At 43.1% G+C, this 21,121-nt stretch overlaps 1 protein-coding gene across 10 annotated transcripts; it reads right to left on the reverse strand.

Annotated features, from left to right (window-relative positions):
* Positions 1-1,783: 1,783 nt before the first annotated feature.
* Positions 1,784-19,304, reverse strand: RNF6 (ring finger protein 6). 10 transcript variants are annotated; one of them, XR_008238939.1, is made up of 7 exons: positions 16,760-16,853; positions 15,155-15,367; positions 14,473-14,580; positions 13,129-13,247; positions 9,495-9,569; positions 5,247-5,512; positions 1,784-2,540 (listed from the first exon to the last, which is right to left on the reverse strand). XR_008238939.1 is itself a non-coding variant. In XM_052812639.1 (6 exons), the coding sequence occupies exons 1-6, from the start codon at positions 16,821-16,823 to the stop codon at positions 5,444-5,446; spliced, it is 648 nt and encodes a 215-aa protein (XP_052668599.1). In that variant the 5' UTR covers positions 16,824-16,853; the 3' UTR covers positions 2,550-5,443. The 10 variants fall into 10 exon arrangements, 6 of the variants coding, with proteins under 6 accessions (XP_052668599.1, XP_052668601.1, XP_052668598.1 ...); XR_008238940.1 differs by having other exon boundaries at positions 9,495-9,652; XR_008238941.1 differs by lacking the exon at positions 1,784-2,540 and adding an exon at positions 6,177-6,304 and having other exon boundaries at positions 5,446-5,512; positions 9,495-9,652.
* Positions 19,305-21,121: the final 1,817 nt, after the last annotated feature.

Here is a 21,121-nt window from a genome sequence, read left to right on the forward strand (position 1 = left end):
TAACTATCAGTGCAATGGTGGGAAAAAAGGTCAAAGATTTGGAAATGTAGCCATCTTCATTTTTCAAGTCCCATTCAAATCTCATTCAAGGCTACACAGTTCTTTCGTCTTACTTCCAGTTGAAATTTTCCATCCAATGGAAAATAGTCAGGGCCAGGCACATCAAGATTTTCCAGATGACTTTTGAATAATGACACATGTAAACAAAATTGCAGTAAGTAGAATAATCACATTGATATGTCGGAAAGTGAAATTGGTACCCATTTTGTAGCAGGAGGTAATCTGTGATTTGCCTTAAAAATACTGAAAAACTGAAAAATGCTGAGCCCTTTCTATATTAACACTAACAAAAACAATGAAACTAAATGAAGAAAAAGAAGTATTTTTTTCTAGTATACTCAAGACTCAGTACTTATCATAACAACTGTTGGAGCTTCTTCATACTTGCAAGTTAATTCAGGAAACAAACATCAGTGTTATTACTTTACCAGAATAACTCTGAGTTTGTATGCTCTTAAACATACATTCAAAATACAGTGAGCTAAATTGGAACAAGTCATTTTTATTCCTTGATAATGGTGTCCACAGAAGGAATTAATCAGGCTGGCTATTGATGGAAAACTGTGTGTAGAACAACCCTTACAAATGCTTTGCACAGAAAGGACATATGGTACAGTAGACTGTGGTTTAGACATTCCCTCAGGTTATACTGAGCAAGTTTGTAATTAACTAGTAATGAAGAAAAAATTGTATTCTTAATAAAAGAAGGATAATACTGAAGAAATGAAAAGCTTAATGAAGAAATGTTTAAGATGAGATTAATTTCCAGAATGTAAATAGTTCTCAAAATGCATGAGGTGTATTTTCATTATTTTTGCTTACTTCCTTGTCCCACGGCTAGGTTGCTAGCTGTGAGTCCGATATTCTCTGGCTTTGTGAGATTGGTGCAAAGGGAATCCAAGGCATGCATATAATACTGCCATGCTGATTTGATGGCACTCACTTTGTACTGTTGTAAAAAAATGCAGAAAAGCAAAAGTTGGTCCCAATCAGATGTGTTCAGAAAGACTGAAAAGAAGCTGGAAAGAACTTGTTAAGATGAAACCAGGCTCTGCAGCAAGTGTGTAAATGTTCCAAAATAGGTTTTGAACCAGCTATTATGGCCAGGCCGTCATTTGATTGGAAATAGAGTTCAGTATATAGTGTACCTGTGATTTAGACACTATTTAAAATATTTAGATATCAGAAAAATTTAAATGTGATGTACCACAGTAAAAAAATAATTTTCAAACCACTGAAATATAGTTTAATATAGCAGAGGGGCATTTTGCATACTCTGGGAACCAGAACTCCCGGCACTCCTTGTTCGCAGCGTTTTGGCTGACGAGGATAAAGGGCGCGTTGCTCTCTGCCCTTCCGCTCTTCAGCAAACACGTCCGACTCCTGCCCAGCAAACTGAGCTTTCTTCCACGGGCAGAGGAGACGTAGAGACAGGCGGTGACTTCGGCTGGGGTATCCGGGAGAACAAAGCCCTAACGGGGAGCCCCGATGCCCCCCAACACAGAACCGCCGTGCCGCTGCCGCCACCGCCGGCAAACACCCACGGGCCCCGCGGGGCTGGCGGGCAGCGGCGACGCCGCTCCAGCACCTTGGAGAGCTCCCGCCGCCGGGGCCGGGCCGGGCCGGGCCGGGCCGAGGCCGAGCCGAGCCGAGCCGAGCCGAGGCCGAGCCGAGCCGAGGCCGAGCCGAGCCGAGAGGCAGCCGGGGCTCCGCGTCCGGACGCGTCTGCCTCCTCCCGCCGGGGGCTGGGGAGGAATCCCAAGCCGCGGTTGGGGTTTTATCCCTAGTCGCGCCGTGTGGTTGGCAGGGGGAGGAAGGCGAAACGTTCCCGGCGGGGGCTCTGCCCGCTGGGCAGCGGGAAGCGCTCGGCAGCTGCCGGCGTTTGGCCGCTTTGTTTGGCACAGCGTCGGTGGCTGCGCCGGTGTGCGAGGGCTTGAGGACACGCTGCCTGCTAAAGGGCGCAAGGAACCAGGTAACCGCCCGAGAGCTGTGCCAGTAAAACTGCAGTCAATGAATTTAGCACTTGGCTTTGCTTAGTTTCATTTAAAATGCAGTTAAGGTGCTGTTCACCCCGTCAGTATTCCCACGCCCAGCGAAACAAAGGCTGCCGCGTAATGCCGAACTCGGCTCTGCCTTCCCCTCCCTCACACGGCCGCCCCGGCCCGGCCCTGCAGCGCCCGGCCATCAGCGCAGCAGGAAAGGAAACCTTTCTTCCCCAATCTTTCTATTTTTCGCCCTCCCTGCTAGAAGAAGTTGCGGCTCGGAGGGAGGAGCAACGTGCTTCCCCCCCCACCCACCCCCCAGGGCCGTACCGCCGGGTCACCTTCCTCCTCCGAGACGGGTCTGTGCTCCGGGCAGCACCGCCAAGGCAGCCCTTGCTCCTTGTCGTCCTTACTCCTTGTCGTCCTTGCTCCTTGTCGTCCTTGCTCCTTGTCGTCTGGCGCCCTCGCCTGCTGGCCGACACGTCTTCATCCTGGAAGCTGAAGGCTGAATCGGGATTAAGCGGGTCCAGGCAGTGCAGAGAGACCCGGCCAGGCTTGGGCTCTCAGCGTGCTTCCCTCCCGACCGGTCCGTCTCATTCAAATTGTCCTGCCTCCCCCGCTTCTGCCACCGTCAAAGTTAGAAGGAATCACATCACGGTGTCTTCTGGGGGCTTGGGTGTCTCAAATTGCATTACTCTCAGGGGCATCTCACAACCTGGTTCGTATGGCGAGGCGGGAAAGGAGCTATAACTTGATTCACGTGGTGGGCCAGAGCGCGGTACGGATGCAGGGGCGTAATGTGAGTTGAGTGACTGAAATCAGCTGGGAGGCCAGATGCATGTACAAGGAAAAAAAAAAAATTAGAAACCTTTTGCTGAAATAACCCCAAACTTGCGTTTTTACTCCAATCCCACATCAAACAGAAAATTTCAAAAAACCCAAAGCAAATGGAATTGAAACATAGGAATAGGAAAAAGGTCTCCGCTGTCATGATACTGGGGATAGCCCCCAACTGTTGTGTCTATACAGCGCTGAAGTAGCCCAACAGAAGGACCTGAATTCAGATGTGCAATAATTCTAACTTAATCATTACGCTACGATGCTTATATTTTTCCCTTATGAATACATGCTTTTTCCTACAGAATTCAACTTATGTGTATATATATGTGTATGCATGTGTGTGTACACAGAGACACAACCTACAGTGTTAGGCAAGGAATAATATGATTCTTCGCTCTGTGTACATATTGAAGTTAACTGCTACACATACCCACAGTAACTACACACTAACTGTATGCTCATACACATATTGGCATTTCTTATCCTTTCAGTGTTTATATGGACAGTATTAACACTGAACAAATGGAATAAACTACATGCAAAATGTGTTCAAGAATCAGTAAAAGGAATAGTACCAGCAACCCTAGTGCTCTATTCATGTATCACTCAGATAAGGGCAAGACCTCTGTATTAAAATAGCAACAGAGAATGCTTTCTTGAGCACGCATGCTTGAAGGTAACGGGATGAGCCATTATTAAGGTAGCTCAGACCCCTGTGAACTGCAAAAAGAGCTCACAGTCTGTATAAGTTATGTCAAATGTTCAGCAAAGTTGAACCAATGTTGCATAAGAAAGTACGTTATAATGGAACTGGCCTAGATGAAGGCTTAATACTAAAGATGAGACAGAAAGGTTCAAGGCAAAAATGAAAGTGGTTTTCTTGGAAGTAGAAGTAAGCGATATACTATATCTGTCCCACTTTACTCAGGACAAGAACCCCAACTGTGGGTTATAAATGCCTGAAGTTAGGCCTTCATAAAGGACTGCTTAAAATAACAGGACAAAGTGATCCCACATATCCCATTATAGCTGTTCGACTTGTAGAAGAAAATCAAAGCGGTTTGTTTTGTTTTATTGTATATATGTTTCCTTTTTGCACTTCAGGCAATTTACATTACACTAAAGATAAATTTAATGGTGGGATAAACACCTTCTGGAGTAAGTGTGAATGCCAAGGAGCAACTTGCACTGAGCTGGCATTTGGTGAACGTGCTCCAGGTCTCGTTTAGACTGGTCAAAGTCCAGCGCTACCTTGCGCCTCCAAAAGGTGGGCTAACCTCATTGCCGCTGTAACGAGAGCAGGCTGAGGGAAGGCTGCAGGACACTGGGCAGTACTTGCCTGTTGTTGATGGTTTCTGTGTACAGGCTGAAATCAGATTAGCTGCACAGCATCTCAGGAGGGCAAATGATACGCTTCATTTTAAAGAGTCATCTCTGGGTGCTGCACCGTTGTGTGCCCATTTCTTTTGTTGCGTATGCCGCTCTGATCAAAGCTGGGTATGCACAGCTCCATAGTTATAACCACAGTGTATGACTGGATAACGATAATGCAGAGCTTTCTGCCATTTGCCCCCTCTCTCTCTTAAAATCCTGCAGACTGCATTGACGTATGGTCAGTGCATTCAAAAGGAGAGTCAGGTCTCAAAGCCTCTTCAGGAACTGGTAAATCCTACAACCCCTCCATCAACTTAATGTCAGTGTTTCTTTTCAGCGGTGTATACTGAAAGAAATGGTCCGTAAATTTTGATGGGATGAGGAAACTGGCAAGAACACTCGCTATCATTTGTGAAATGATAATCCAGAAATCTCCTGGACTGTTTGTGCCCTGCTGCGTGGCTCTTCCAGCAAGACATCAGGGTGGTTAAAGTCCCCCACGAAGACTAGGGCCTGTGAACGTGAGGCTTCTTCCAGCTGTCTGAAGAAGGTCCCATCTACTTCTTTTTCCTCACCAGGTCGTCCATAGCAGACGCCTAGTACAACATCGACCATGTTGGTCTGCCCACTAGTCATGACCCCGTAGGCTCTCAGCTAGCTCCTCATCCATCCCAAGACAGAGCTCACGCATTCCTGCAGCTCTTGCACACGAAGGGCAGCTTCTCCCCATCACTGTCCTGGGCTGTCCTTCCTAAAGAGCCTGTATCCATCCATTGCAGCACTCCAGTGGTGTGAGCTATCCCACCACGTCTCTGATCCTGCTGAGATCATAGCCTTGTAACCGCACACAGACCTCTAATTCCTCCTGCTTGTGCCCCATGCTGCGTGCACTGGTCTACAGGCACTTGAGATGCTGATTTCCCAGAGAAGGTAAGACATCTGTCCCCACCACCCTGTCCTATAGGCCCTTCCTTATTTGTGTGCACACACCTGGAGTGACCCCACTTCAACTCTCTTCTCTTGATTAAGCAGTTTGTCCTGTCCGCATCGCCCTGCACACTCTGCTTATCATCTTGGTCCACCGCTTCCTCACTTGGCTGCAGGTTGTCATGTCCTTCTCCTCATCATTCCTAGTTGGCCTGGTGGTCAGGTTGGTTTCCTCACCAGGTTGGCTGGGCTCTGATCAGTCACTTGGTAGTTACTACATGACTGCACAGGCTTACTTCAGCAGGAGCTTGGGCACAGGGAAACAGCATCTGCTTTTAAAAACAGAATGGTTACTTCCCATCAAGGCAAAAGCATTAAGTGGCAGAACAAAACCTGCTATAATTTACCATCTCCTTTCATACTTCCAAATTTGCACGTTGCTAATTGTCATGTCAGCAGCTCCAGAAAACTGTCCTCTCACGCATGCCTCTGGTTCCTTTCTTTATGTACTTAAATATTTATTTTTCATACTAATTAACAGTCTGCCTTATATTAATAGAACTAGGCTGTGCAACTCTGTTTGGCTGTACAAATCAGCCATGTTTATGCCAGATCTAAGCCAAACCTTACTGTCATATTTATATTAACATAATTTAACCATGCCTGTGGCTTAGCAAGATGCTCGATGCCAAAACCAGCCTGATAATCTATCCTGTGTGTTCCAGGCAAACTATCATATTTCACGTTCTGTCTTCCATTTAGCTGTTGTTTTTAGATTAAAAGGCTACATTTATAATTCAGTTGTACACCAGACAACAAACCACTTAATTAACTAATTCCCTCATTGTATTTCTAAAGATCTAAAAACATGAACAGAATGACCACTTGACACTGAGTCAAGCCAAGAGAGGTTGTGCAACCTGTCATGGCAATGCTGCTGCACAAGTCATAACTTCTTGTTGTGTTTAATTCAGATTAGAGTGTCTGACAAACCTCTCAGGTCACAGCACTGCGAATACATGTTGTACATCTTGCTTTTCACAGTTCTCTGCTGTTGCTTCTCTGGTTTATGGTGCAGTATAAAGCAAACATCACTGTTAGGGTACAAATATGTCACAGACCTACTGACCAGTATGATGCCCTTGTATTAGTTTTGGAGCTATTCTGGGACACTCTGTGTTCAATAAACTCTGAAAGTGAGACTAGGAAAACCAGGAGGAGTGATGCCCCTATTATCCCAAATCTCTCTCCTTTCTAGACATGTACATGATTCGCATAACTTTTCAGTAGTGCCAGCGGAAATTACTTTGCGGAAATAGTCTGTTCCCAAGATGAAAGAATGAAAAAAGCTTGGAAATGATTACAGGTGTACAAAAAGATCTAATGAATATGGAAGAGAAGGAAAAGGAAGTTAGAAAGAGTCAGAGGAACAGAATGAAATTAAAACACTTTTGCCCAGTTTGCAGTTATTTGGTAACACAGGAATCCATTTCTACATCATGTATTATTAAAGAAGACACTATTAGAGAGGCATACAGGGCCATAATAGCAGCTAGAAAGTCACTGATAGCATCACACATGCAAGAAATGGAAAAACCTATCAACTCAGCCTGATAGTTCTCATAGCATTTCAAAGGCCCTGTCCAATCCAGCTCTCTGGGTCGTTTTCCGCATTAAGGCTCTGGGTTAGTGCTGCCAGTTGACATGAATTGAATATGTCAACCAAAAAAAATTGTTATTTTTAAAACTTCTGCCCACGTTTTTATATTTATTTCCATAGAAATAAATTACTTTTCTCAATGTCACCAGTAAAAGTCATTTAACACGTCACTTACTTCTTCCAGAGATAAAGCTAGCCTGATGCCAGTACCTATAGCTGTGCACCCTGGAGCAGGAGATGACCAATAGAAAATGTCTACTTGAGATCAACCAAAAAAAGAACAGAACAAACCTGTGGGATTCCAGAATTTGAACATTAAGCTTCGTTATTTCTTTTTGTGGAAAAGGACTAAATAAAACCCAGCTATAAATATTGGTATCTCCAAACTCCAATAACATGTTAGAAACTGACATTTTCAAAACCACATTTTGGATAGTACACAAAATGCTGATCTCATTCTAAGTAACAAATGGGATTCAAACACTTTCGTATTCAATCCATTTTCCGGACATCTGTACCTTTAACATATTTGTTTACAAAAGCTCTTTAAAAATAAACCTATCCTGTGCCACTTTAAAATGTTAAGCATTTAAGCTCACTCAAAAATCGACTGAAACTGCAAAAATGAAGCTACTAATAGCTAAGCGAGTGATCTCAATGTTATTCATACACACTTGCTTTAGTGTCTGACCTCAGCTTATTCCTGCGATAGCAGACTGCAACACAAATTGCATCTTGCTCTTGACAAAGAATGTGATGCACAAATATACTTTGATGCCTTTCTAATATTACAGACAAACTTGAGTAGACAAAGTATCTTAACATTGTGCTAATTTATGTATCAGAGATTTTCTTTTAATGACATGTAGTAACATTATAAAGCTGTCCTGTGAAGGAGGATATAGGCAAAGGCTATTGCACCTTTACATGACATATACAAAGAGTAAGCAAATATTACTCCTCTCCTCAGCCCTTTTACAAGCAAAAGAAAGGATAAAATATGTTATTACCTCACCTAATCGGATGGAATTCAGGGATAACTGAAGGAATTTAATAATCAACAAACAAGCTTCACTCTGTCAGTACTTTGAAGTACTTAAAATAAGTACTTAGCTTTCAAGTTCTCCTCAACAAGTATCAGCTTAAGGACATTTACCATACTATTTTCTGAAATTCTTCATGTATTTACCTCTAGTCCCCCTGTACTAAAAAAAAAAAAAACCACAAAAAACAAAACCCCCAAACCCCCTCACAAATTACTGATTAAATAGCTAGAAATAAATGGTTAAACTATGATGTAGAAGGCGTTGCTACTGAAATACCTGTGCTATGTGACATACTCACCAACAATCAGAAAAAAAGAAATAATAACAAGTGATAAAATCTGCAAATGGTACAGAATTATTGAGGTATTAAAAGCTAAGACAAATCACAGGATGCAGGGTGCCCAGGATGAGAAAATATGACTTGCACAACATACAAAATAATCCAAGAGAAAAAAAATGTGTACAATAGTACACAAAATGCATACAATAATCCATGCTAAATTAGCAATTAACATTCAGGAAAGCGACTGTGAAATCTTTTTGCATAACTTGTTAAGATATCAGCTCAGTGTTGAGCAGCAATCAAAAGTAACTCTAGAATACTAGGAATTATTTAGAAGATGACAGAGGAGAAAAAAAAAGTTGTTATATCACCGTATAATGCCTAGTGCATTCACATCTTGAATTGTGCATGAGCACAAGTCCTCCCACTTCAAAAGAACAACGAGAATAGTTTCGAAAGAATAGCTTTTTATATAAAAAGAGATTAATAATAATTAATGACTCCTCAATTATTTAAAAAAAAAAAAGAGAATGGGCTAAGTCACCAGCAAGTGAATGGAAAGGTGTTATTTATGGTGACATTGCTTCTTACAGTACAAGAACTAGGGATCATAAGATACTAAAAAGCAAGTATAAAAGAAGTACTGCTCACAGAAGACAAACTGTATAACTGCAATGGGCAGCTGCAGAGATCAAGAACACAGATGGCTTTGAGAAGTGATAGAAAATGCATGGAGAGTAAATTAACAAAGCTCTTGAACACAGATATGACTGTTGGAACATGAAACTCCCAGTCACGGACAAGGTAAAATAGTATTTGGGGGTGCATGTGTAGAACTGAAGGAATGTCACAGGAACACAGGTAACAGAAGCCAATACCAAACTGAACCACTGAGATTTAATTGGTTCTATCAACACAATTTGCTGGGAAAGTTGAGGAACAAATGACACGCCCCTCCAACGGAGGGTACGTACTTGACAATTCACATGCAGCAGGACAGAAATATAGTATGGGACACTTCATGTTTCCTATCCAACAGCCTATGATTTCTACAGAAAGCTCTCACTGTACTTTTGGATATTCCCCCACAGCAGCTCAGTTACAAGTACCCTGTCATACAGGATCTTGTAACGTACGAAACTATGCTCTTATGGTTACACAGTAAAATCCCATCTGAACCAAAGGCGGCACAGGGAATCTCCCTTTACCCCTAGTGCATTAGTGTAGCAGTCGAGCAGGATTCCAACCAGTTAGTTAAAAAAAAAATGCAGTACAAAGAAAAAAAAAAATCCCCTACAGTAAGGATTTAAGTTAAAACTGACCTTGAAAGAACCGACCAGCAAGGCAATGGTGAGCCAAAGACAGGGTTCTACAAATGTGGCACTTGAGTCAGGCAGCTTTCAAATATAAAGGAAAACCATAAGGAGACAAGGAAGTAGGAGAAGGCAGCCAAGTATTTAGATACTGTCAACATCAGGAGCTAACAGAAGTAACAGAAAAAAAGAACGTAAATATAAGCTAGCTCTGACAATCACATTTACATCTCCTCACTCTTTAATATGGCTAAGGAGGCACTCAAGAAAAGTGTCAACAATGTTTGCAATAATTAGCAGTCCAAATCACATCAGAAGATATCTTTATCATATCCTTAAGCTCATCTAAATCTCATAAGAGGATTTCTTAGAGCTACTTTTAGGAATAAAAAGAAGCACTTCTCTGGAACTTTTGACACAAGTTTTTCACTTGCAAAACTGAAGCAGACATCCAATAGCTTAACACAGGATTTTATAGTTTCCCTTCAAGGATGTCATAAGCAGATGTTTTAACTGAAGCACCTGGCACAGAAGTGCATTTGTCAAGGCCATCTGTAGGCAGAGAAAGTCAGTAGGACTTCCTCACTTTAAGTATTCTTTCTACCACTCAGAATACACACACATAAGAATATTGCACAATTCTGCCTTTCTCTAAGGATTGAGATGCATATTGTTCAGATGAGCTTTACAACGTTCAGCTTACTTCAGAAGCCCCAAGAGTGCTTTGCCTTGCATTTTTATCTACCGTAACAGCTCACACACATTGTGGAAACACAAGCACACAGCTGGGGAAAACCGGGGAAAGAATAAAGTGAGAACTGAAACTGAACATCAAGAATGATAAATCTTACCAATCTACAGGATACAGCTCAACAGTAATTCACACAAAGCCTCAATTACTTACTTTGCAACTTTATTTCTTTATAAGTTATTGGTATAAAGTTTAATATCTAATTGTACAGTAATCTGGGGACTTTAAGGGAAGCTTATTTTGTCCTTTTTAGTGTCTTTTGCCATTTGGTCCTCAGACATGTTTTAAGTGGACTAATATTATATGTGTACCTTAAATTTCTGTACAAAAACACTTCAAGCCTTTGTTTTGTTTTTCTGAGTAGGATGCACAACTCATGCATATTGTAGACAATATAATGGTCAAGGAAATATTTCCCTCTTTAAACTAAGGCAGTTAAAACCCATGAATATCAACTGAGTAATTTGGAACAGTAAAAAGGCTTCCTCAGTGCTCATTTGTTCTTTGAGCAAATGTCATGTTCAGTAAGACACAGCCTCTCAGAATTATTACCGATTTGATTGCTGTCTGCATTGAAAAGACAGAGATTGTCAAAGACAGCATTTAATTATGTACATTTTGTAATGTCACTAACCCATCCACTTTTGAATATGAACTCATCAGCATTAAGCATTGTGTAAAACCACATGCAAAAATTGCCATAAAATCTTTTAAATAGAACCAAATTGGCAAGTTTTTGGAAAGGATATTTCAATGTTAAAAAAAATATAGTCTATTAAAATGAGCACTTCAAGTAACTTAAATATCTTTAGCAAACATGTCCAGCAAGAAACTCTCTGTAAAAGAAATTGTTCTTAGAACAAAAAGCTAATGAATGGCTATTTAGACACTAATTTTTCAACACAGTGGTGGGTCTGTGTGAAACAATTCGTAATCTAAATAAAGTGAGTCCATTACACTGTTAAAAAAACATACATTAAGCAGGACCGATTAACTATTGCATTTCTGTATTTACAAAAGTGCTTAGCATAACAAAATTACCTAAAAAAATATAAACTTTACCGATATCATTTGGTTCTATGCGTACTCCTAGATCTGCACTCGGAGAAAAATAGTATTTACATTGCTAGATTTAGACAAGTTTCCTAGTATTTTTAAAGAAATTTAACAAAACTCCCCAAACAAATGGACCCCTATGTAAGTCAATTCATTCCATCTGGCTCATCATAAATAGAGCAGAAGCAAATCCTTGAGTACTGAGCAGTATAAATAATTCTAGCCATTGTCTGTGGCATTAGACCCCAGCACAGGCTGCCGACAAATTGGGCAAGTGGAGTTTTCAGAAAGCCAGCGATCAATACAATGAATATGAAACTCATGCATACAAGGTAACTGCCTTAGCTTATTCCCTGTTACATATTCATTAATGCAAACACTACACGTTTTGCTTATTTCATTTTCAGTGTGAATATCCCCATAGTTCCGGGTAGAAAGATTGTCGATCTGCTCTTTGGTTAAACCTCTTAAACGATCGTCATCATCGTCTTCATTCAGCAAGAAGAAGTGGGCAAGTCGAAGTATGGGCAGCGTTCCATTTTCTACTAGGTTATTAGCATCCTGAGACTGCCTGTTATCTTGGTTTTCATTATTGCGACGATGGCGTTGAATATCATCACTCTGTCCATTTGTTTCCCTGCTGCCTTCTACTGCATGCCCATTTCTAGATGAAACTTCACTTGGATCACTGCTATTGTTTGCTGAACGTGAGTTATTCTGCTCTGACTGCACATCTGGTAAGTGATGACCACGTCTTTGCACTTCTGAGTTAGATTCAGTTTCCATTAAAGAACTCAGTTCTCCAAAGCCTGTCATAATTTGTCTAAGGATTGATCGAAGAGCTACTGATGAAGGTTCACCAAGCCCAGTTTCTGAAATCCGACGAAGAGGTATCCGTATAGTGCTAACGTAGGTTCGAATACCTGCACGTTCTGATCGTGATATCGTACGCCGAAATCCCCCGCTGTCACTTTCAAAGGTAACAGTGTTTTCTGCCATTCCTACTCTAGAACGAGTTCTACTGGCAATACTGTCACGATCTCTATTTTCTCCAGGACGAATTCTTCTCACTTGGAGATCTAATGTAATTGTTGGATGCCTTCTAACAGCAGCTACTGGCCTACTAGATTCCTCCTCTTCCAAAGTTATTCCCAAGGATGGGGCTACACCAGAAAGTTGAGGATTCTGAGTGTTACCTCTTGCTTGTTCTTCGGCAGGCTGTGGAGAAAGCTGAGCTGTTTGTCTTCTACTTCTGTTGCCTTGCTGTGCATTTCTCTCCTGCCTCTGCCCATGTTCCTCAGAATGAGCAGTATCACCTTGCCTTTGCAGCGGAGAGCGGCTTCGACTACTTAAAGTAGACCTCAGCCGCAGAATTTCTAGTCTTTGGTTTGTACTCCTCCGAACATTAGTTCTACCTCTACCTCTTGTGACTCCTGTAGAAGTACCTCTTTCTGGTGTTTCCCTTTGTTCACCAGTAGCTGCAGAATTATTACGTGTAGTATTTGTTCGGGAAACACCTGTCAACTCCCTCGTTCTACTCCTGAGCCTCCCTGAGACTGGACGAGAGGCTGCTTCAGAGCTTTGTGCCACGGAACTTCTTACAGACCTGGTCCTTGCAGTGCTGGAAGCCTCACTGTTTGCCTCTCTTGCAGTCCTGCTCCTCGTTCGTGGGGTTACTGGACTGACAGCTCTTTGATGTCTTCTTTCTAAATACATTCTGCTACTATCTATACCCACATACTCCTCACTAGCAGTTTCAAAACTGTTATGCTCATGATTTATGTTGATTTCCAGACTAAATCGGAACTCCCCACTGTTTGGATTTGTTCGACTCACAGCTCTCCAGGTTTGGTTCCCACTCTGTCCACTGCGAGTGGCGTTTCCCGTGCGACGAAATGTGTTCAGCCATTCAAGCAAAGAGTCACCATTTGAGTTTTCTCCAAGAACATCAGAATCTGAGAGAAACAAAAAAGTGCAAACATTCATACAACTGCACGCTCAGCATACTATGATGCACTCCAAATCCTCTGTGCTTGCTGGGCCCTGACTTCAGAAACAACACAGTAGCAGGACAGCTAGCATGCTATGCTAACATAATTTTGCTGAAAATATGCTGTATGTGAAAACATCAACAAAACTCAACAGTTCAACCTAGAATTTTTGTCTCACCAGCAGATACACAGAGAAATTAATAAGCACAGATGGCCTCTTCTGAGAAAGTGTTCAGATTTAGGTGGTCCAAAGTTAGTTGTATTTGTCCAATATCTGTCCCTCGCTTAAGCTATCAACTTGAGGGTATCCTAGTCAAGTAATTATGATAAAGGAAGGAAAAGCATGACAGATTTTGTCATCTTCTGGAAAAAAAATTTTAAAATTGTTTTCTATAAGCAGTGGAATAAATGATGCATGGTTTCGACAGATTTGCTCCTTTTGTGCAAATATACTCTTTTCCTACTGCAATATCCACAGCTCCATTCCCAAATCTCCTTCAACTACAAGAACAGATACAATTGTTGTGGTTAGTGCTAACTATGTGTTTAAAGCAAGCCAATGGTCATGATCACAGTGAAGGTTTTCCCTTGAAGGGATCAGATTAAGCTCTCCCTACTTCACCATCTCCCTACTTTCATGAAACCTGCAAAAGCTTTGGCATCTTCATTTCCAAGTTGCCTATTCCTCTCCTAAATCTGACCAGAATTGGCCAAATGATGAAGCCAATATTGCTGGGGAAGTGAAGACAGACAGTGCACATAATACAAACCTCACTCCATTAAAACAAGCGGAAATGAAACAACAAAAACAACAAAACAGTGGAGAGATTAACTGTTTCCTAGTTAACTTCTTTTCTGTTCCAACTTCTCTAATACACGATAAAACCTTTTAAGAATTAGAAGAATGAAGATTATTTTTGTGCTATTAAGTTTACTAGCCAAGAGAAACCAGGGAAAGAGGAGACAGTAATTTGTGGTTGACATAAATCAGTTTTCATGAAGTATTTCAAGTTTGTTTTCATATCGTTAGGAATCTCTCATATTTTTCAAACAATGCAGAGGCACAATGAAAAAACAAGACTTGAAATGGCTGGTACTGAAATCTATCAGCATTTCTCTTAAATAGCTGCACAGAACAGTATTGATGCATCACATGCTATGTGTATCTATATGTATGAATGATGTTTACCTCCAACAGTTCTACTTTCACCTTCTCTGTTATCCAGATCAGTCTGTGATGCCAGGCGCTCCTTAGCCCCCTCCAAGCGTTGCTGCAACTCTTCTGCTGTTATTTCCCCTGAAATAAGTTATATTTTAATAACACTGCTAGATAAGACATTATTATTGGCTCAAAACAGCCATGCAGAAATAACAATATTTTCCATCTCAAATGGAAGTCTTCAGAAATAAGGTAAAATTAATGAAACCAAAAAGAAACCAGCACTAGTGTAAGATTGTAACGCAGGTACACAGATAACAGAGGAAGTAGGTACTGGGGTGGAAGGAAAAAAAGATGCTGAAGGTCTGTCAAGAGCATGCCAACTTCCAGGAACAACTCAGAAGCCCCTAAAATTGCCACATACCAACAGATATACTTTAGTGTACCAAATGTTAATTATTTGGGTTTGGATATTATCTATATATGGACATGCTGCATTTGAAAGAGTTATATTTTTATTCCAGCTTTAGTATCTACTTAAGTTGTTACTTTTTACTGAACATCATTAATTTTGAATGGAAATGGAGGGTTTTTTCCTTTCTACAAAGCCACAGAAATCAGGCTACTTGAGTCATACAACCACATGCAGTGCCTGACAGCAGTAGTGTTACTTCACGTTACATCTTTTCTACTGAAGGTATCCGCATCTTACCCGGAGTGCCAAGCAGGTTGCGGTCTCTCATTAACCTATAGTCTTCTTCATTGAGTTCATTAATGAATTGGTAATACGCCTCTTCCCTACCGAGGCGCTCCAGCTGTCGTTGTCTCTCATCTTCTCCATGACTATGCTCTCGTGAAGGTGCCTGCTCACTGCCATTTCCTGCACGGTGCCGAGAGCGATCCATAATGATAACGCCAGGCTGTCCTGAACGAAACCAGAAGGTTAGACTGCACAGCAATCACAGTAAGAATTTACCTAATTTACAGTAAAGAGTTCCCAGCATTTTCAATGAAATTAGTTTATTAATAGCTAAAGATGATTAAGGTGAGCCAAGCTCCATGTTATTTGCCAAGTCAACAGTGTAGTTTATTATGCAAGTATTTTGCTTCTAGCTTGCTGAAAAACAGCTAGAAGTCCCCTTTGCTCACTGAAAGGACGTACAAGTTGGTACAGCAACTTTAAAATAAAAAAGCAATGACAGATTTTTTTAGCTAAATAAGGATATTCTAGAAAGTTAAAGGAATAACATAAAATGTATTTCGCTTCTCCCAGGCAAAATACAACAGCAGCGTAGAGTATTTTTAAAGCTAAAATGTCATTGAAAACGCTGTTCTTTAATTATTGGACTGTAATTATCCAATGTAGACTCCTGACAACCACAACTACTGCTTAGAGAAGACCATCTTCCACTTGAAACACTCACTGATAAGCAGGTAAGACTACATTAGTATCTCCGTCAGTACTACCCCTCACATAGCACAAAGCCTACAGATTAATTTTTGGTGGAACTGGCTCTTTTGACATTCTTACGTTATTTGTATACTTTCCTTGTGCTCTCTAATCCAAGGATTAGCTAGCAAAGGGATACTCATCTCCAGAGAACTGGTGTAAAAGAGAAAGGGCTATACTTTACCCACAGTTCTTCATCACTTTTCAAATATTGAACCAGTGGGACCACACTATTAGAAGGCATGAATAACCTTCCAGTGTCAGGAAGGGGCATCATCTTCATTGACTTCTGTGCCATTACCACCTCTCTCTGGTTAGGACTCAATCCTGGGCAGATCAGCTCTCAGAGCACTCCCCAACTTTTCTATTTTCTAAAGAAAACCTGTTCTTCAACATTCAGTTTGAAAGAAGAGAAAGTGTCATCCTTTCAACGGGGCTTCCTGTTTAATAAAAGCCATCTGTAACACCTGCTGAGGCAGACACCTGACAAAAGAGATCACTTCTCTAAAGAGGAGATCACCAGGCCAAAAAACCCAATCATATGTATGGCACCATTCTGCCTGTGTGTGAGGAGAAAATTATTGGGTAAATACTTCCTTTTTTTTTTTTTTTTTTTGGTCAATTCATGAACATATCAAAGTCACTTCAAGTATGAATTATGCGGAAAACACGGAACAGCATTCTCAGCACACTCCCAATCAGTAATTAGTCTTCACAAGAAAGGTGATGAGAAAACAAACAGACCAAACCAACTAACTGTTAGATGTACATTCAAGAAAGAACAAATCTTTATCAATGCTGCCAACAGATACGAAGAATCCGAGAATGTATTTGCCAAGAGCAGAAGCTGGCATACATTTAATATACCTTTCTTACGTTCTTTGTGGGATCCATTCTGATGCATTCTTGGTCTCCTCATTTTCCACCCCATATGCTACTTCTCTCCTTGTCTTCCCCCTGCCCCCCCCCCCCCCCAAGTAACTACAGTTCTAAAAACCTCTTCCCAATCAACCTTTCCACTCATCTGCCTCCTCTGTCAAATACTGCATTTTGATGTATTTAATACTTCCCTCCCAGCTCTTTAACTTATTTAACTTAAAAGAAATCAAATCTGAGTATCTCCCCTTCAAGACTTTTTCTATTACCGTAATATTTGTGGCGGTTTAAAAATTACTGTCGCCCTCCTGGCTCAGCCACACAAGCTGTAGGTAACAGCTGACTTCCATTGCCCACAAGGGCTATGTTCAAATCGGGTCACTTCTCATATGACATTTCTAAACACAAATCTCTCAGCCAGCTCTTTGTCTTACTACCCTGGTTTCCTCAAAACAAATGCAATTCCCAGCCGCCCCGCCAGAAACACACAGTTAGCACTATTATTACCCTGATGACACCCGTTACTTGACTATTATCATGAAAATGCCCAATCCATATTGCACCAAATATTAAAGTGCCTCTGTCCTCGATGATTTACAACTCAACACAGGCACAGGAGGCAGGGGAAAGAGGACAGATAAAATTCACTTAGTTTCAGGTAAGGTTGCTACTTAGATGCAAGCCTTAAAACAACTAACGTGTTACTGTTTGCCCGACAATAGTCATAGTGAGTTAACTGACTTTTTGGGTATATCACTATATTGCTGCACAGAAAAAATGACATATAAATTCTTAAGATGAAAAGTCCATCATGTGTAGTCCCCCTCAATCTAAATTTTAACTGTTATTCAAAAGAGAGGCTCTTTACTTTTCATTTCTCATCCATAGAAAATCTGGAAGTCTCTTCTTCAGATTTCGTGGGTGGTAGAAAAAAATTACTGTTTTGTTGACAACTGTATGGTAGGATGATTAGTCACACTCTTTAAATGACTCAGAAACAGTAAGAAGTGTGAAGTGTTTGGTTGTCCCATCTGTTTAACATAACTGCACGGATGACAACTACTATCCATATTTATCAAACGCCATCAAAACTAAGTACTTTGGCACTTAGGATATTTCAGAGTAGTGAGAGTTGAAGGGTATTAACTACATCAAAGTGAAGTACTTTGGCACATAAAATATTTCAGAGTATTGAAAAGTTGAAGGGTATTAACTACTAAGATGTAAAAAACCTGAAATCGAAATCCAGTTATGACTCAGGATTACTCTTCCTTTGCAAAGGAACAGGGGCCACATGCCAACAGTTTATCTACATTTTCTAGAATTTTCAACCTAAGACTAACTCCTTTAGTTTTTAATTCATAGTTACTCTGGCCCATTCTTGAAGATTTACACTCGTTTTTATCTAAGCAATATATACCTTATGCTTTTAGGTTTTGGCCTCTTTCCATGAATCACTGCCCCCAATTCAATTAGGTACTCATCTTCGGAAAGACTACCACCTGACTGCAAGTGAGACGACTACGGAGTTTAGATGAGGAAGCCTCCCCGAGCGACATGGCTATTTAGCATTTGTGTCACATTGCAGCCTCCAGGAGAGATGATCTCACCGAATTGGAAAAAAAAAAAAAAAAAGGAAAAAAGAAAAAAACAAACCCAGAAAGAAAACCCCACAGAGCCTAGGGAAGAAGGGGAGGGGGAAGGCAAGGCAGACAAAGGAAGAATCCGAAGCTAATTCAGAAACAGGCCGCAGGACACCCCAAAACGATCCAAGCCCGGGGCCTGAGGCCGCCCGCCCCTCCGGCCAGTATCAGGGCCTGCAGATCCCAGCCCCGCGCCGGGCCCACGCCCTCCGGCCCACCCCCAAGGGAGGCCACGGGCCGGGCCCGGCGCCCGGGGGAGCAGGGGAGCCGCGGGGGACCGCGGCGGGAGCAGGGAGCCCCGGGAGCCCCGAGCCCCCCGGCCCGGCCGCCCCCGCCGCCTCAGACAGCGCCTGTTGCCAGACGCCTGGGGGAGGGGAGGATGAGGGGAGTGACTGACACGGCTCCCGCCCAATCACCTGGCCAGCTCGCGGCCGCCGACCAATCACAACAGGGCAGGGCAGCCCGTGTCCTCCCGCTTCTCTCCTCCCCAGACTCCCCGGTCGGGCCCCGCCACTAACCGCCACCGGTCGGGTCGACTCCCTCCAGCGCCGCCCGCACCCCCGCCTCCCCTGCCCGCCGGGGAGCGGCGTCACCCGCTGCGACAAACCGGGGAGGCGTCCATGCCGCCGCCTAGCCCCGGGGGAGTCTGCCGAGAGCGCAGCCGGGGAGACCCGAGAGCCCGTCCCTGCCCTGCTGTCCGCGGCGCCGACCGGCCCGGCGCGGCCCCGCTCCGCGCTTCCCCTTCCCTCCTCGGCGGCAGGACCAACCGCCGCCTAACGCCGGAACGAAACCGACCCCTGGGTGTGCGAGCGGCGCGCTCCAGCCCCGATTGCGGTCCGGGCGGCTGCCGGCAGCCGCCAGCGCAGGTTCCGAGGGCGCGAGGGCGGCCCCGGCGGCAAGCCCCGCCCCTCCCGCTCATGCGCGCGGCTGCGGGGCGGGCGGCCGTTGGGCGGTCCGCGTGCCGCCGGGGCGGGGTCAACGGCCGCGGCGCGCGCAGGCCGGTGGGGGCGGGAAGGTCGCTCCGTCCTGAGGCGGCGACGGCTCTGGCTTGTTCCCTCCGTCCCATTCCCTCCGTCCCATTCCCTCCGTCCCTGTCGCCGGGCCGCGGCTCCCCCCAGGCACCCGCTGTCATCCCAGCAGGCCGGAGTCACTTGCCGCCGTCCGCCGGGAACCGCGGGTTGCGGCTCAGGTCTCTGAAGCGGCTGTGGGGTTAACGAGCGCAAACACCCTGAGGAAAAGGCAAAGCACCAGCGTTCCCCCGACCCGTCCTCGTCTCCAGCCGCTCCTCAGGCGGATCCTGCCCGGCGGAGCCCGCCGTCCTCGGCTGGTCCTGTCGCGGTCCCCGGGCAGCCCGCAAGGTCCCTGCTCGGTGCTGTGTGCGCTCTCCCTTCGCGTGTTCTCACTAAAGCTTTGGGGTTTTTTGTTTTGCCTAACTTGCCGTTCTCCACAGTCCTTCTTCACTTTAAACACGTAATGGAAGTCGTTTCAGGTACAGCGTTCCGTTAGCAAGCCCATCGTTGGTCAAAATCTGCGTGGTTATCACCACCCTGGTGGGTGTTAGCCTTACCTGTAAAGGTAGATAAGCTTGCACAAAGAGGATTTCACTAAACTCATGATATCAATGATCATTATTATATTATACCCAATCAGCGTAAGACTGCAGCTTCAGTTAGACGTTTGGTACTTCTAAGGAATAAGCTTTTAATCACTCTCTGTTGACGCGGAAGTCACGGACACTGCACACAATCAATATGATCAAGCAGATGCCACTTTATTGCCAAGATAGCTCGGTTTATATGTTCGTTCTAGTTACTGTTCACGCATAAACAAATTAGAGATTGGTTAGCATAAGCTGTCCACGCGCCTAGTTACACCTAATGATTGGTTATATCAACACTGTACACGCGCATAAACATAAGGCATAATTGGTTGTATTAACTAAAACATGCGAAACTTGTCTCAGTCTAATTGGTCAAGATAAGCTGTGGAATTGAGGTTCTTTGCCAAGTTCCCTTTATCGTGGAATGCGCACCTGTGTTCTTCTAATTGGTATCTTTCTTTTCTTGTCTTCTTGTTTATTCTGTTCAAGGCCTTCTAAAGGCGTCTGGAATGCTTTTACTACCATTAGCTAAATATGTGTCCACAAGCAAAGCATCCTTGAAGTCTGCTGCCTACAAAACATCCTTGGCTCACAAATTGATCAATTCTATCGAGTCTGGATTGTTCACTGTGTGCCCATTACTTTCCAAGTATCCCACAACTCTCTTTTCCCTGCTCTCGCCTTCTTAGGCCTGCACTTTTAAATGGGACGCTTCTCCCATTTTCCATGACTATCTGCCTCTCCTTCCTTCCTTTCTATTTACCTTTCCTTTTGCAGGAATTTCCCTTCACCTTCTTAATTTTCTAAAATAAACCATTAATTGCTTAGTGCTGTCACAGAAACTTGGGTTTCAAGCTGTGATTTTAGTAATTTCAATTTGCAGAGCCTTAGAAGTTTTTCACACAAGATGTGAACCCTTTTACAAATTTCACATACGCTAGTTGCTGATATGCTGATAGCATCCACAAACTTTCTTTTCTAAGTTGCTTCTACAGATTTTTTCAACACATGGCAGAAGCTGGCAGGCTGTGACAGAGGAGCATGTTTCACATCTTACATAAACTATTCAAATCAGCAAAATGAGAGGATTTCACAAGAAGGATGCTTTAA

The sequence above is a fragment of the Harpia harpyja genome, chromosome 17 (assembly GCF_026419915.1).
Source record: "Harpia harpyja isolate bHarHar1 chromosome 17, bHarHar1 primary haplotype, whole genome shotgun sequence".
Lineage (NCBI taxonomy): Eukaryota > Metazoa > Chordata > Aves > Accipitriformes > Accipitridae > Harpia > Harpia harpyja.

Excerpts from the sequence above, each read along its gene's own strand:
- RNF6 (XM_052812635.1), bottom strand. The coding sequence starts at position 16,823 with ATGGGGTGGAAAATGAGGAGACCAAGAATGCATCAGAATGGATCCCAC. Across the intron at positions 15,368-16,759 it reads CCACAAAGAACGTAAGAAAG|GACAGCCTGGCGTTATCATT; the intron begins GTATATTAAATG and ends GGTTTCGTTCAG. Across the intron at positions 14,581-15,154 it reads CAACCTGCTTGGCACTCCGG|GGGAAATAACAGCAGAAGAG; the intron begins GTAAGATGCGGA and ends AACTTATTTCAG.